The sequence below is a fragment of the Euleptes europaea genome, chromosome 15 (genome assembly GCF_029931775.1).
Source record: "Euleptes europaea isolate rEulEur1 chromosome 15, rEulEur1.hap1, whole genome shotgun sequence".
Taxonomy (NCBI): domain Eukaryota; kingdom Metazoa; phylum Chordata; class Lepidosauria; order Squamata; family Sphaerodactylidae; genus Euleptes; species Euleptes europaea.
In genome coordinates this window covers 44,643,261-44,657,771 of record NC_079326.1, presented here as the reverse complement: position 1 = coordinate 44,657,771, position 14,511 = coordinate 44,643,261, and the positions used below count along the sequence as shown (strand labels likewise).

At 51.0% G+C, this 14,511-nt stretch overlaps 1 protein-coding gene across 1 annotated transcript; it reads left to right on the top strand.

The window, feature by feature from the left end:
* Nucleotides 1-8,887: 8,887 nt before the first annotated feature.
* On the top strand, nucleotides 8,888-9,974 carry NEUROD1 (neuronal differentiation 1). The gene has a single exon (XM_056861324.1). The coding sequence runs from the start codon at nucleotides 8,895-8,897 to the stop codon at nucleotides 9,972-9,974; it is 1,080 nt and encodes a 359-aa protein (XP_056717302.1). The 5' UTR covers nucleotides 8,888-8,894.
* The last annotated feature ends 4,537 nt before the right edge of the window (nucleotides 9,975-14,511 follow it).

Sequence of the window (14,511 nt, the reverse complement as noted above, 5' to 3'; positions counted from 1 at the left end):
GGGGGGGAGGGAGGAGCCCCAGAGACTCCGCCTGACTTCTCGCCCTGCGGCTCACCAGCTACCAGCCCTGCCGCTGCGCCCTTTGCCTATGGACGGAGCTGGGTCCTGCCACCACCCACGTGCCAGGGGCGAGCAGCAGGAGGAGGAGGATCCCCCGCCCAGCTGGGCCTCGCCGCCACCACCTCCACCCACCCCTTTCAGAGTGGAGCTCCAGCGGAAAGGAGGCCCGTCTGGCGCGGAGGGAAGGAAGGAGGGAGGGAGCCCAGCCTAGCTCAGCGCCCCTCTCTGCCTGCCTGGCTTGCCCAGGCCCCTAAGCCCCCCGCCCAGAGGTGATCTCCCACCCACCCGGCCGGCCTGCCCCGAGGGGGGGATGTGGCTGTGGGGTGCGGCGGTGGCAGGCTTGTGAGAGGCGAGCAGGGTGGGCAGAGGGCACCTCCTTTGCTCCCACTGGCCAGCCACGCCCCTCCGTCCGCACAGGCCCAGAGGGCGCCGGAGAAGCCGCAGGCCATGTTCCCCGCTCTCCCACCCGCCTGGCCGGCCGCGCACGCTCCAGCGGCGGCAATGGCGGCGGCTTCTGTGGGAGAGTTCGGGGGCCACCGCCAATGATGTCAGAGGTTCCCCATCCCTGGCTACAGCCTCCCCCATCCGGGGCAGAGCCGGAAAGGCCAGCAGCTTGGAGGAACTGCGCGTGCCGGCAGAGAGGGCTACGCGTGCCGGAAGTGGCACTCGTGCCATAGGTTCGCCAACACGGCTCTAGATGCACATTTTCCCCATCTGAATTCTCAAAACTTAACACTAAGCCCCCATGCAGAGTTTTGAGAATTCGGGTGGGGAAAATGTGCGTCTATTGAGCGGCAAATCCAAGGCAAAACCTCCCGTGCATAAATGGCCAAAGGCAGGCTCGGGAGCGCTCGTTGGGAAGGAGTGGGGGAGGATTAGGACACTAATAAAGACAGATGGGGCGGAGGAGGGGATCCTTAGCGGGTGGGGATGAAAAGAGAAAGAGGCTGGGGAGGGGACTCCGGGACCGTCAACAAACAAGCCGGAGGCGCCCGGATCCATTAGCAGGCAGGCCTGCGAGTTCTGCAGGGGGCTTTGGGCTTTGGTCAGGAGGCTGGTGTCGGAGGAGACTGTTGCGGAGACCGTGGACTGCCCCCTCCCAAAAAAAACCCCAAATCAGTGGGTTACAGATCAAATCAAGCCTTGACTGACCCTAGAGGTTAAAATGACTAAACTGAGGCTGGCGTACTTTGGTCACATCATGAGAAGACAAGAGTCACTGGAAAAGACAGTCATGCTAGGAAAAATTGAAGGCAGCAGGAAAAGAGGAAGACCCAACAAGAAGAAGACAACGAAGAAGAGTTGGTTTTTATATGCCGACTTTCTTTACCATTTAAGGGAGAATCAAACCGGCTTACTAGCACCTTCCCTTCCCCTCTCCACAACAGACACCCTGTGAGGTAGGTGGGACTGAGAGAGCTCTAAGAGAGCTGTGACTAGCCCAAGGTCACCCAGCTGGCTTCGCCTGTAGGAGTGGGGAAACAAATCCAGTTCACCAGAGTAGCCTTTGCCACTCATGTGGAGGAGTGGGGAATCAAACTTGGTTCTCCAGATCAGAGTCCACTGCTCCAAACCACCGCTCTTAACCACTACACCACACCGGGGATGGATTGACTCTATAAAGGAAGACACGGCCCTCAGTTTGCAAGATCTGAGCAAGGCTGTTAAAGATAGGATGTTTTGGAGGATTCTTAGGGTCGCCGTGAGTCGAAAGCGACTTGACCTTCTCTCTCTCTCTCTCTCTCTCACACACACACACACGAAAACAAGGAGCCCTGAAAAGCCCCGAGAACCCCCCCCCCATTAGGCCTGGGCCCCTCGCAGAAGGGGCTCCCCCCAAGTGCCCCTTGCCCAAAGCCATCTAAAGATCGCCAGGGTCTCTGGATCTTCCACCGTCGCCCAACAGGCGAGCAAATGAAAGCCTTATTCAAACCCGCGTTAGGGTAAATTGCTCCCTTCGGGACTTTTGGAGGACTTTGGCCCCCGGGCGGGTGCAGAGGAGATTAGCCAGAAGAGGGGCCGAGGAGGGAAGAAAGGTCGGTGGGGGAAGCCACGGTCGGAAGGAAGGAGAGGGGAAAAGTCCCCCACCTTCTGCAAACAGGCTTTCTACCTGGGAGCCCTCCGGGTGCTTCTCATCTGCTCCCAAACAGGCCTCACTAGGCAGACTTCGAACTAGAGCCCCCCCCCCCTCCAACTGCCTGCAGTTTTCTCGCTTGACGATGAAGTTGCTAGAAGGGGAGGGAGAGAGGATTTCAAAGAAGCGAAAGAGAGTTGCGTCGCCTGTTTGTAACCACCCCCCCACACACACCATGAATGGCACGATCCATTCTGGCCTTCCTTTTCTTGTTCGGTGGCTCAGTTGGAACACTTACGAGAAAAAGCAAAGTTTTGCTCAAAACAAGGACTGGCTTGTATACTACATTTTAAATGCAAGCGGAAATACATCTCAGAATCATCTTCAAAGTGACTCTGTGCAAAGGAGTCACTTTGGCAAAGTGTGATTTATCCTTTCAGCCACAGGTTTCGGGAGCTATCCTGTTTTATATTCCTTCCTTCCTTCCTTCCTTCCTTCCTTCCTTCCTTCCTTCCTTCCTTCCTTCCTTCCTTCCTGCATTTCTATGTCTCCTTTCCACCCCAAAATATCCCCAGAGGTCCTCCACAGTGTGGTGAAGGCCAGGAAGGGAAATCCCACAGCTAATATCATGTATCCAGGAATAGGCTTTCGCTCCAGACTTCATAAGAAAGAGTTCTGGACTCATAATTCCAGAGCTTTGTTTTTAAAAATATATGCTGAAAGAAGTGCGATCCTTTTACTACCAAGGCTACACAGTAGGTTAAGCGAAAACATCACAGCCTTGGAAACCATCCTGAGTACGCATCTTTGGGAAGAATGTTATGCATGGGGGTTTTGCCTTGGATTTGCTGCTCTCTAGATGCACATTTCCCAAATTCTTAAAACTCGAAAATAAGCTCCCATGTAGAGTTTTGAGAATTCGGATGGGGAAAATGTGCATCTATAGAGCTGCAAATCCAAGGGAATTTAGGGGCTGTGGATCAGTGGTAGAGCATCTGCTTGGCATGCAGAAGGTCCCAGGTTCAATCCCCGGCACCTCCAGTTAAAGGGACTAGGCAACTAGGTGATGTGAAAGACCAATGCCTGAGACCCCGGAGAGCCGCTGCCGGTCTGAGTAGACAATATTGACTTTGATGGACCCAGGGTCTGATTCAGTATAAGGCAGCTTCATGTGTTCAAGGCAAAATCTGCCATGCAAAAATGGCCATAAAGGCCCTTAGTGGCATCCACTACTCCCTATGATAACTTTAGGGAGGTGTCCCCATTGTCTCTCCTTTCTTACACTTATTCTGACTCTAGGAGGAATTCCTGAAGAAGCACAGCCTTCACAAAGAGGAATCAGGCAACCCCTCCCCACATGAACCTTCATAGGAAGACGAATCTGTAGCACCTACAAACCCAGAGACCTTTTTCTAGGGCCATGTGCTATGGGAGGGGCCCTCCTCTTCACTGGAAGTGACCAGGAGTGGACGAGGCGCCCAGAATATCTCCAAGTTTGAACTGGTGATGACGAGCGAATAGCACAGAGGAGATCAGCCTTGGCCACTGACACGCAAGGATCTGGATATTTATAGCTCGTATTAGTGTCAGCTGATCCCGCTTTTGTTTTTTGTTCTTTAAACGTCTAAGTGTGGTGATTCTGTAGAGCCACCCAGACTGACAGGCCGTTTATGCATGGGAAGTTTTGCCTTGGATATGCCCCTCTCTAGTTGCATGTTTTCCCCATCCGAATTCTCAGAACTCAAAAATAAGCCCCCATGGGAGAGTTTTGAGAATTCGAATGGGGAAAATGTGCGTCTAGAGCGGGGCAAAATCTCTCATGCGTAAGTGTGAGAAAAATACTTTAAATAGCTCGAGCTACCTAGTGAAACAGAGAGTGGGAGGAAGAAATGGCCATTTATGCGCAGGAGGTTTTGCCTTGGATTTGCCACTCTGTAGATGCGCATTTTCCCCATCTGAATTCTCAAAACTCTGCATGGGGGCTTATTTTTGAGTTTTGAGAACTCTGGTGGGGAAAAGGTGCTTCTACAGAGCGGCAAATCCAAGGCAAAACCTCCCGTGCATAAATGGCAAATGTCTGATCTGGTGGTTGAAAGGCAGTGGTCGGTCCCCCACCGAAAGTCCACAGGCACGCTCAATGCACGAAGGATTGGTTTTCTTTCCTAGCAGGGACCCCATCTTCCTCTCACCTCGGCCACATTCATGAAGGCTCCTCCGGTTCTCGCGCCGAGCCGGTGGCTTCAGGAAGCCAGCCCAAGCAGGTCTACTCGGCTGAAAGTCTCGTGTCACTCATTGGGACTTACTCTAGTGAAAATAGATTGAGGGCTGTAGCCCTCTTCTGGTTGGAAAAAAACCAACAACAACCAGCCGGATCCTTGCCAAGCGTTTGAAAAAGGAGAGGATTTCCTAATGATTGTCCCTCCATTGACTTTTCCCACCGCAGTGGTGTCAGTCAACGGGAGAGAAGGTTGGCTTTGAAATGAGAGGTGAATTGAGGAATCTAGAATCATAGAGTTGGAAGGGACCACCAGGGTCTGGAGAAGGACTAATTCCCGTGGAATAGTACGATTTTTTTTTTTACATACACCCCCCAGTTATTGTGCAAAGTAACCCCTTCACAGGCTGGCCCCAACTTCAGAGAATGGTCTGGAGGTGTCTGACAGGCCATTTATGCTTGGGAGGTTTTGCCTTGGATTTGCCTCTCTCTGGAGGCACATTTCCCATCCGAATTCTCAAAACTCTGCAGGGGGACTTATTGTTGAGTTTTGAGAATTCGGATGGGGAAAATGTGCATCTACAGAGCAGCAAATCCAATGCAAAACCTCCCATGCATAAATCGCCACACAGTTCTGCTGCGGACGTGTCCAGGTGGGAGGCGACCCAGAAAGCTGCTCTGTATTATTTGGAGAAAGGCCGGGTGATAAATAACGGTGACCGAGTTTCCCTGGTGAACAAGTTGCTGTTAGAAAGCCGTCAATGCAATCCTCCCTTAATTCTCTGCGACAAATCAAACCAATAATTAATTAATTAAACAAAGAAACAAATACGAAGAAAACTACCGGCAGAGACACACACGCGTATGAGCCATCCGCGTTCCACGTTTGCTACATTCCAGCCGTAGAAAAGTGCACATTTGATATTATAGACATCTGCTGTTTTCTACGGCTGGAATGTAACAAGGGTGACATAAAAATGGCTAGTTTGCCTCCCGCAAGTCCTCCTGCTAAGAAGAAACGTTGATAAAGAAACAACCACGTTGGTTTTTCGGTGGCATTTAAGGAGCCTAGTTTTTGTAGATCGCACTCAGATGGCTTTTCTTAATCACTGCCCCTGGTGCCACGGGCTTTTGCCATGGAAGTTTCTTCCTCGGTCCTTAAAACTGTGCCACGTTTACAGCAACTCGGCTACCTTTTTTAAGGGGAGGGCATTTAATCGTGATCAGATTCACTAGCAGGAGGTGAAAGGGGATCCTCCTCCTCCTCCTCCTCCTCTTCGCCCCAAGGCTTCCCTTTGCCCGGAGTGGATAAAATCAAGGCAAGCCAGAAAAGGCCTCGAGCGGTTTCTCCTTTCACATAGACACACCGTTCCAACAGGAGAGATCTGCGAGGGCCGTAATTCATTCATGCAAGATCGGTGACGGTGAATCACGCCCCCCCCCCCAATGTAGTTGTCAGCCTAGAGTGCAGAAGCTGGGGGAAGCCGCCGCCCCCGGAGCGACAGGGCTGGACCAGTGCCCCCCTCCCTCCCCCCAGCAAAAGATGCAGGTCACAACTCTCTGGCGGAGGAAGGCGGCCCAACGTGGGTGGATCTCTCCTTCTCTAGCCAAACCAAGGCAGTCCCATGGAAGGGGCCAGTCCCCCTCCCCCCCCCCAGCAGCCTCCAGCCACGCGCCTGGGTGAAAGGGTTAATCTCTCCTGCGGGTGCAAACAGGTCCGCGGAGTCCCTGGCCGGCGACAGATGGCCACTTTCTTCGCCCCACAAAAGGAGGGGTGGGGTGGAGAGGCGGGCGGCATACAAATGGGCGGCTCACGTGACCCCGTCCCCCCCCTCGCCGGGCGCTTGACGTGGGTCACCATATGGCGCGTGCCGGGGAAGGCTGACGCGGGAGGGGGGGAGGGAAGAGCGGGGAGGGGGCGTGGCTTGCCGCCAGCCCATCCGCCCCCAGCAGAGCCTGCCTGCCTGCCTATATAACCGGCGCCTCTCCCCCCCCCAACCTCAAAGAATCATTAAAAAATACAGATCGCCCCCCCCCGCCCCTCCAACCAGGCAAGGCTTCCCCGGAGCAACAGGGTTATGAGACCGTCATTGCGAAGGAGTCTCTGAAGAAGGCGAGGTAAGGAGGATCCTGGGCTGGGTCGCCTCCGGATCTCGAGGCAGGAATCCGGGACTTGGCTAAACGGTGCCTGTCAGTGGCTGCCTCCCAGCATCCCGGTGTACGGCTGGCTTTCTGGGCAAGGCTGTTTACTAGATCCCAATTAAATCAGGGAGGAAAAAAACAGATAAAATGGCACTGTTTAATGCGGGGCAGATCGACGACTCCTCTATGCATGGGAGGTTTTGCCTTGGATTTGCCGCTCTCTGGATGCACATTTCCGAATTCTCAAAAACTCTGCATGGGGCTTATTGTTGAGTTTTGAGGATTGGGGTGGAGAAAATGTGCGTCTAGAGAGCGGCAAATCCAAGGCAAAACCTCCTGTGCATAAATGAGTGGGCATCTCAGCTCAGGTTAGATGGGATTGCCCGCGCGATCATATAACCGCTGGCTCAGAAGTAAGTCCCAGGGAACTTGCTTCTGAGTAAGACATCTCTCCTGAGGAGGTGCGCAGGGGATCGCAGACCACGCTGTTTAGCACGACCATTCTCTGTGCCCGGGAGAAATGCCGGGAAAGGCTCCGGACGAGGGGGCGTCATCCTTTGGGGTTAGCACCGATTTGGGAGAAGAGGAAGGAAGCCGCTGGAGCTCAGGTCGCTAGGAAAGGGCTATTCCCCGCAAACTTTGCGCGTGTCTGGTGTATGGCCGGGGAAGGGTGTGCGTGTTGTGGACTGAAATATATGTGTTGAGAATGTATTTATACATATATATTTCAATCCTCAACACACACACCCTAGCCGGCCGTACACTAGATGTTGTATCAGCAGATTTGCCGCTCTCTGGATGCACATTTCCCCCCCATCCGAATTGAAACTCGGCATGGGGGGGTTATTGTTGAGTTTTGAGAATCTGGATGGGGGAAATGTGCATCTAGAGAAGGGCAAAAAACCCCATGCATAAATGGCCAACTTGCTGCCACTCGAATCAACACTGGGAACCGACTTGATTCATTTTTGGTTCAGCCCACGGAGGAGAGTGCAAAGTGTGTGTGTGGGGGGGGCAGAGGAGAATGGCTATCTGTTAACTGAGGGGGAGGGGCGGGTTCGAAGGGCCGGGTCAGCGGAGGGGTCCAGGACCCATGGCCTGACCCGACCGTCCAACTGTTGCATTGCTGTGGGGTTTCTTGCCAGGCGGGAGGGGGGGAAAAACTCTATTAGCATTGTGTCTTCCCCGCCCCGCGGGTTTCACTCCGTCCCCCCCCCCTCATTAGAAAGCGTCTCTCCAGAACGCCGGAGCCCCTCGCTCAAAGAGAAAAACGAGCTGTTTATTAGCGTGGCGGATTGCTGCACCTGATGCCCCCCCGGTCTCTATTGCAGAGTTTTGCCTGACTCCGAACAGTTGGGAAGACCGTGGCGCCTATTGAAGGGGAGGGCATCGGTTGCTATTGTGGACAGGAGGTGGGAATGAAAGGGGACCCAATAAAGGGGTACAGCTTGCTCCGGCTGGAGAGGGGTTGGCAATTTGCCCTGTTGGTTCTGCGGAGGATTTGGGTTTTAAAAAAACAACAACAACAAAAAAAACTGCGTTTTCGATTGCCAGTCATTCCTGCCTAGAATCGCCTTTGGGTCACCGCCAGTAATATAAAGGCGTTACATAATGCTATTCGAGAGGGTGTATCTGTAGAGGAGAAACTGCGGAGGAAATTGGAAGTTTGTCGCTGGGGAAATGTGGAATGGGAGAGCCTCAGTTTTAAACAGCTGAGTGCAACGAACGATCGTTTAAGAAATCACATATAGTGGAAAATGTATATTATATGATTGTTTGGGATGGAAATTCATAACCCACTGAAGTCTGTGGTCAAAGTTCTGTTGATGTGTGTGTGTGTGTTAAGTGCCCTCAAGTCGCTTCTGACTCATGGCGACCCTATGAATCAAAGTCCTCAAAAATGTCCTATCTGTGACAGCTTTGCTTAGATCTTGCAAATTGAGGGCTGTGTCTTCCTTTATAGAGTCAATCCATCTCTTTCCTGCTGCCCTCAACTTTTCCTAGCATGACTGGCCATTTGTGCACAGGAGGTTTTGCCTTGGATTTGCCACTCTCTAGATGTACGTTTCCCCCATCTGAATTCTCAAAACTCAACAATAAACCCCCATGCAGAGTTTTGAGAATTCGGATGGGGAAAACGTGCATCTAAAGAGTGGCAAATCCAAGGCAAAACCTCCCATGCATAAATAGCCATTGTCTTTTCCAGTAACTGTTGTCTTCTCATAATGTAACCAAAATAGGATATCCTGTTGATATGAGTGCCTGCTAAATTAATGTGGAAGGAAACGTTTGAGGGAGGCTCCTGTTCGCGTCCTTGGCTGGGTGCAGAACTCCATTCGGGTTACCATTCTCTTGTCTGAACGTGTTTCTCTTGTGGTTTCTTTCGCACGCAGGATTTGCAGGATGACCAAATCGTACAGCGAGAGCGGGCTGATGGGGGAACCCCAGCCTCAAGGTCCCCCCAGTTGGACGGACGACTGCCTCAGCTCCCAGGACGAGGCGGACAAGAAAGAGGAGGACCTGGAAGCGATGCACACCGAGGAGGACTCCCTGAGGAACGGCGAAGAGGAGGAGGAGGAAGAGGACGACCTGGAGGAGGACGACGATGAGGAGGAAGACGAGGAGGAAGACGAGGACGAGCAGAAGCCCAAGCGGCGCGGCCCCAAGAAGAAGAAGATGACCAAGGCGCGGCTGGAGAGGTTCAAGCTGAGGCGCATGAAGGCCAACGCCCGGGAGCGCAACCGCATGCACGGCCTCAACGCCGCCCTGGACAACCTGCGCAAGGTGGTGCCCTGCTACTCCAAGACGCAGAAGCTCTCCAAGATCGAGACGCTGCGCCTGGCCAAGAACTACATCTGGGCGCTCTCCGAGATCCTGCGCTCGGGCAAGAGCCCGGACCTGGTCGCCTTCGTGCAAACCCTCTGCAAGGGCCTGTCGCAGCCCACCACCAACCTGGTGGCCGGCTGCCTGCAGCTCAACCCGCGGACTTTCCTGCCGGAGCAGAGCCCCGACGGGATACCCCACCTGCCGCCGGCCGGCGCCCCCTTCCCCTACGCCGCCTACCAATCGCCGGGGTTGCCCAGCCCTCCCTACGGCACCATGGACAGCTCCCACCTCTTCCACCTCAAGGCGCCGCCGCCCCACGCCTTCGGGGCGGCGCTGGAGCCCTTCTTCGAGAGCGCCCTGGCCGAGTGCGCCGCCAGCCCGGCCTTCGACGGGCCCCTCAGCCCGCCGCTCAGCGTCAACGGGAACTTCTCCTTCAAGCACGAGCCGGCCGGCGACTTCGAGAAGGGCTACGCCTTCACCATGCACTACCCGGCCGCCGCCGCCGGCCTGGGGGGCACCCCGGGCCACGGGGGGGCCCTCTTCTCCTGCCCGGCCTCCCGCTGCGAGATCCCCGTGGACACCCTGCTGCCCTACGAGAGCCATGCCCACCACGAGCGGGTCATGAGCGCCCAGCTCAACGCCATCTTTCACGACTGAGCCCTTGCGGACGCATCGGAGTCAGGGTGCCAGGAGGGGGACCGACGGGGCGGGCGTCCCGCCGCTGCCTGGAGGCGCCCTCCACCCATCCCCTGCTGCCAAGTGCAAAGAGAGAGAGGCCATTTATGCTTGGTCATTAGCAGCGCGTTCCAGGCTGAAGTGCCCCCCATGTTTTTTGTGAGTTTTTCACGCTGAACTCTCATTCAGAAAGTGACTGCAAAGCCGGCGCAGACCTGCTTCGCATTTATTAAGAGCCCCCTTTAACACGACCAAAATTTGTGCATGCTCCGCCCTTGCCTCGAAGAACCCCCTCAAGGAAGCATGCAAAATCACAGCTGCCAGTTAGCTATGCAAACCGCGGTTGCTAATGGAAGGAAGGAAGGAGCAGGCGAGTGGGGTGTGGGGTGGAATTTCCCCTTTTGCATTGGGACCGTGAATAGGCATTTTAAAGGTCGCATTTAAAAGAGGAGCTTTGAGCGAGCATCAAAACTGACCCTGCATAAATGGCCAGAGAGAGGGAGAGAGACCTCCAAGCATCAGAGTATTATCTTTACTGCCTTCAGGAGCTGTGAGGAGGTTACGCTTTCCTGTTTCCCTTCTGTCATTCCCCCACCACCCCTGACCCTGGTCCTCGCCCAATCGAACCCTGCACCGGCAATCGGGTGTCGAGGGATTCGCTCGTCTCTCCATTAATTCAATCGGGACAACAAAATCACAAGCAATAATTAGGATCTATGCAATTATTATTATTACTATTATTATTATTGGGAAACTAGTCACAGGCCAGTTACAAAAAAAGGAGGAAAAAATAGAAAAAGTATATATCAAATCTCTATTTTTCAATCAGCATTTTTTCCTACTTGTTACCTTTCCCCCCCACATGCTGAATTATTTTGTTGTGATTTTGTACAGAATTTTTAATAACTTTTTGATAAAACTATTTTAAACCATGCAGCTTCATCATTTTTTATATGTACTGGGGAAGGGGGAAAAAGTAGAATTATATCTAATTTATACAAATAATTTAAGTAATTTAAACCAGCAAAAGAAAGTGCTTAGAAGAAGAAAAAGTTGTGTTGCCTTAGCACCCCCCCAGTTCTTTTTCCAAATCCTTTTACACACAAACAACAGCACAGCCAGCAATATATTTCCCCTCGAACTTTCCATTTCCCTTCAAGAAGAACCAGATTCCCACTTTAAAAAAAAAGAAAACAATGGAAGAAAAGATTTATTTTCTATTAAACCATGTCATTTCAATACATTTCCCGCACAGCCTTGTATATACATGCATATTCTATCAAGCCAACGCCAATCCCTCTTTTATTTCCAATCAAAAGCTGCTTGACTATCACACACAATTTTGCACTGTTTGTTCATAACCTTTGGCCTCTTCTCCCCTCTTCCCCTTCCCCATCCAGTGATTTTGGGAAGAGAACTTGGAAGACCTTCATGTTTCCAGGCAATGTTAAAATGCATGATTTTATTTGCCCCCTTACATAGTCACATGAATTGGTGGTTTGTCATATCTTCGTCCAGCCGGTTGAAAACGAATCAGGTTTATAATGGTTGAGTTATATAATATGCCGATTGTAGTCAGTAGTATCAAATCGACACAAACCATTTGACTTCGTAAATAGAATACTAGGGATGCATGTACCATGCAGGTCAGAATAAGTGCTGTCTGAAATGTAATGCTGGTTCAAGCCGAAATCAATATGTACTGTAATTTTGTTCGTAATCCTGTATATGGCGATGTAATGCACACTTGGGATTTTTACGGGGTGGGGGGGTCACACACACTACAACTTTGCAACGAGATACTAAGGAGCAAATGTTGGTCAAATGTTGCATTTCTCCTTGCGTGTGATTTTATTTTTCTCCCCTTAGCCGTTAGCAATTCCTATGGGATTGTTGTAATAGTTCCTGAAAGGTGTGACCTTTATTATTTGTACAATAAACTGAAATTTAAAAAAACCCAAAAAAACCCAAGCAACTGAAGTGAAATGTGACAGGAATTTCAGGTGGGCGTTTGGGGGTGGTGGCACAGATGCTAAGCTAGACACAGGATATGATCTGGAGGATTCTGTCTCCGGCTTTCTCCTAGCTGCCAAGTCGCTCAACACAACCGCACAGATCAAGAAATGGTGCCCAGGTCCCAGGGAGCTGTCCATTTCTGCAGTGCTGAAACACTACACTTAGTCCTCAAATTCCCCGCTTTTTGCCTTCGGGTCACAGCTGACTTATGACGACCCCGTGGGGTTTTTAATGCAAGAGACGTTCGGAGGTGAGCACACATGAACACATGAAGCTGCCTTATACTGAATCAGACCCTTGGTCCATCAAAGTCAGTATTGTCTACTTTGACTGGCAGCGGCTCTCCAGGGTCTCAGACAGGGGTCTTTCACATCACCTACTTGCCTAGTCCCTTTATCTGGAGATGCCGTGGATTGAACCTGGGACCTTCTGCATGCCAAGCAGATGCTCTACCACTGAGCCACGGCCCCTCCCTTTTGGTTTGCAGTTGCCTGCCTCCGAGTCACAAACCTGGTATTCCTTGGAGGTCTCCTATCCAAATACTAGCCAGGGTCAGGGCTGAGAGTTTGTGACTGGCCCAAGGTCACCCAGCAAGCTTCCATGGTGTGAGTGGGGATTTGAACCTGGGTTTCCCAGGTCCTAGTCCCACACCTTAACCACTACACTACTACACCTTAACCTCACCCTACCTACCAAGAACCTTTGGGGCATTACTGCATCCTTAAGTAAACAGAAGGAAGTGAGGATAGGAGTTATGCTGGGTACCATATGTGTCCAGGGCTGCTATTTAGAGGGGGACTATCTATTTAAAAGGCTGAGTGTTGCCTGAATGAAACAAAAGTCCAGTGGCACCTTAAAGACTAACACCTTTATTTAACATGAGATTTCCTGAGTCACGGCTGGCGTCTTCAGATGAGCTCTGACTCACCAAAGGTCATACTGAAATAAACCTCTTTTAGGTGCCACTGGACTTTTGCTAGGACAGATTAACACAGACACGTTTTTGCAATCATCAGCGTTTCCTCCCTCTCAAATCTGTCCTGAAAAGCAGGAATGATATTTTGGAAGGGCAGGGACATATTTCCTACACCCTCATGTCTCCAATTAGGTGTGGTTATTCCTTAGGAGCACCTCTGGCTCTTGTTATTACAAGGAGTAAAGAAGGAAAGAACAACAACAACCTTTCAAGAAGGAAATTCAGTTGTAAATGTTTCCAGGATGTTTGATCCATGCTGAGTATTCCCCCCCTCCCCCCATCACTTTGCTGGCTCCATCAGGAATGGCTCCCCTGCTGCTCTGACCTTGGACATATATACTCTGGTTGAGACAGTGCTGTTATTGAGATTTTGAGTCCTGTAGCTACCAATTTATGTCTGTATTTACTCCATTTATACCCTGGCTTTCTCCCTATTGGGACCCCAAGCAGCTTACGTCATTTTCCTCTCTTCTATTGTATTCACACAACATCCCTGCAAGTGTGTGACTGGCCCAAGGTCTACCATCTAGCATCCATGGCAAAGTGGGGATTCAAACTCAGGTCTCCTAGATACTAGTCTAACACATAACCACTACACCACACTACAAAGTGAGGGTGTTGCTAATAAGGATGCCAGCAACTGAAGAAAGGTACAGAGGAAATTCTTTGACCACCCCACCCCCCAGAAGATTCTTGAATTCCAGACTTTTTAAAAAAGCCTTTGGGCACTTTCACACAGCCCAAATAATGCACTTTCAATCCACTTTCACTGCACCTTAACAATAACTTGCAAGTGGATTTTGCCAGTCCACACAGTGAAACCCACCTTCAAAATGCATTGAAAGTGCATTATTTGGGCTGTGTGAAACTGCCCTGAGTGCTGCTGTCAGCCTTACATGAACAATTCTGCTTCTTTGATTCAGCCACAATTAATTGACTCTGCAAAACTGCTGGTAAATCAGGGCATGCACACATATATTCTTAAACGGTCCAATCCAGAGAAAGGTAGACATGTTTCATTAAAATCAAGCTTCAGCTAGCTTGTCCACTGATTTTGATGGGACAAATGCAACTCACTTTCTCTGGAATGAGACTGACATTACATGTACATGTAAAAAAATACCACTTGTGGTTTTCAACTTTGTGTATGATACAGGTACATGCAACAGGTATTCAGGATCAGCTTCAGTTCCTTACTGTACAAACACATATTAATAAACATGTGGTGTGTGCTGAACAATGTATGAAATGCCATTCATAGGTTGATAGGAATTGTTAGGTTTTCTCACACAGATCTGGAAACAGAAATTAACCAGGGGGAAATGGAAAAAGCCAAGGGAGAAAAAAGCACAAAATGCAAATTCCTTTCGTGGAAATCAAGGCATTAAGGGTTCTGCTCTCTCATTCCCAGATCTGTGCAAACCCTACTTTTTTTTCTCAAAGTAGTTTTCACTGGGAAGAAATACCATGAACACAAATGTTTGCGAGAGTCTTTGTCTAAATCTTGTGTGCTTTGCATACCCCCCC

Coding starts and splice junctions, on each gene's coding strand:
- NEUROD1 (XM_056861324.1), top strand. CDS start 8,895: ATGACCAAATCGTACAGCGAGAGCGGGCTGATGGGGGAACCCCAGCCT.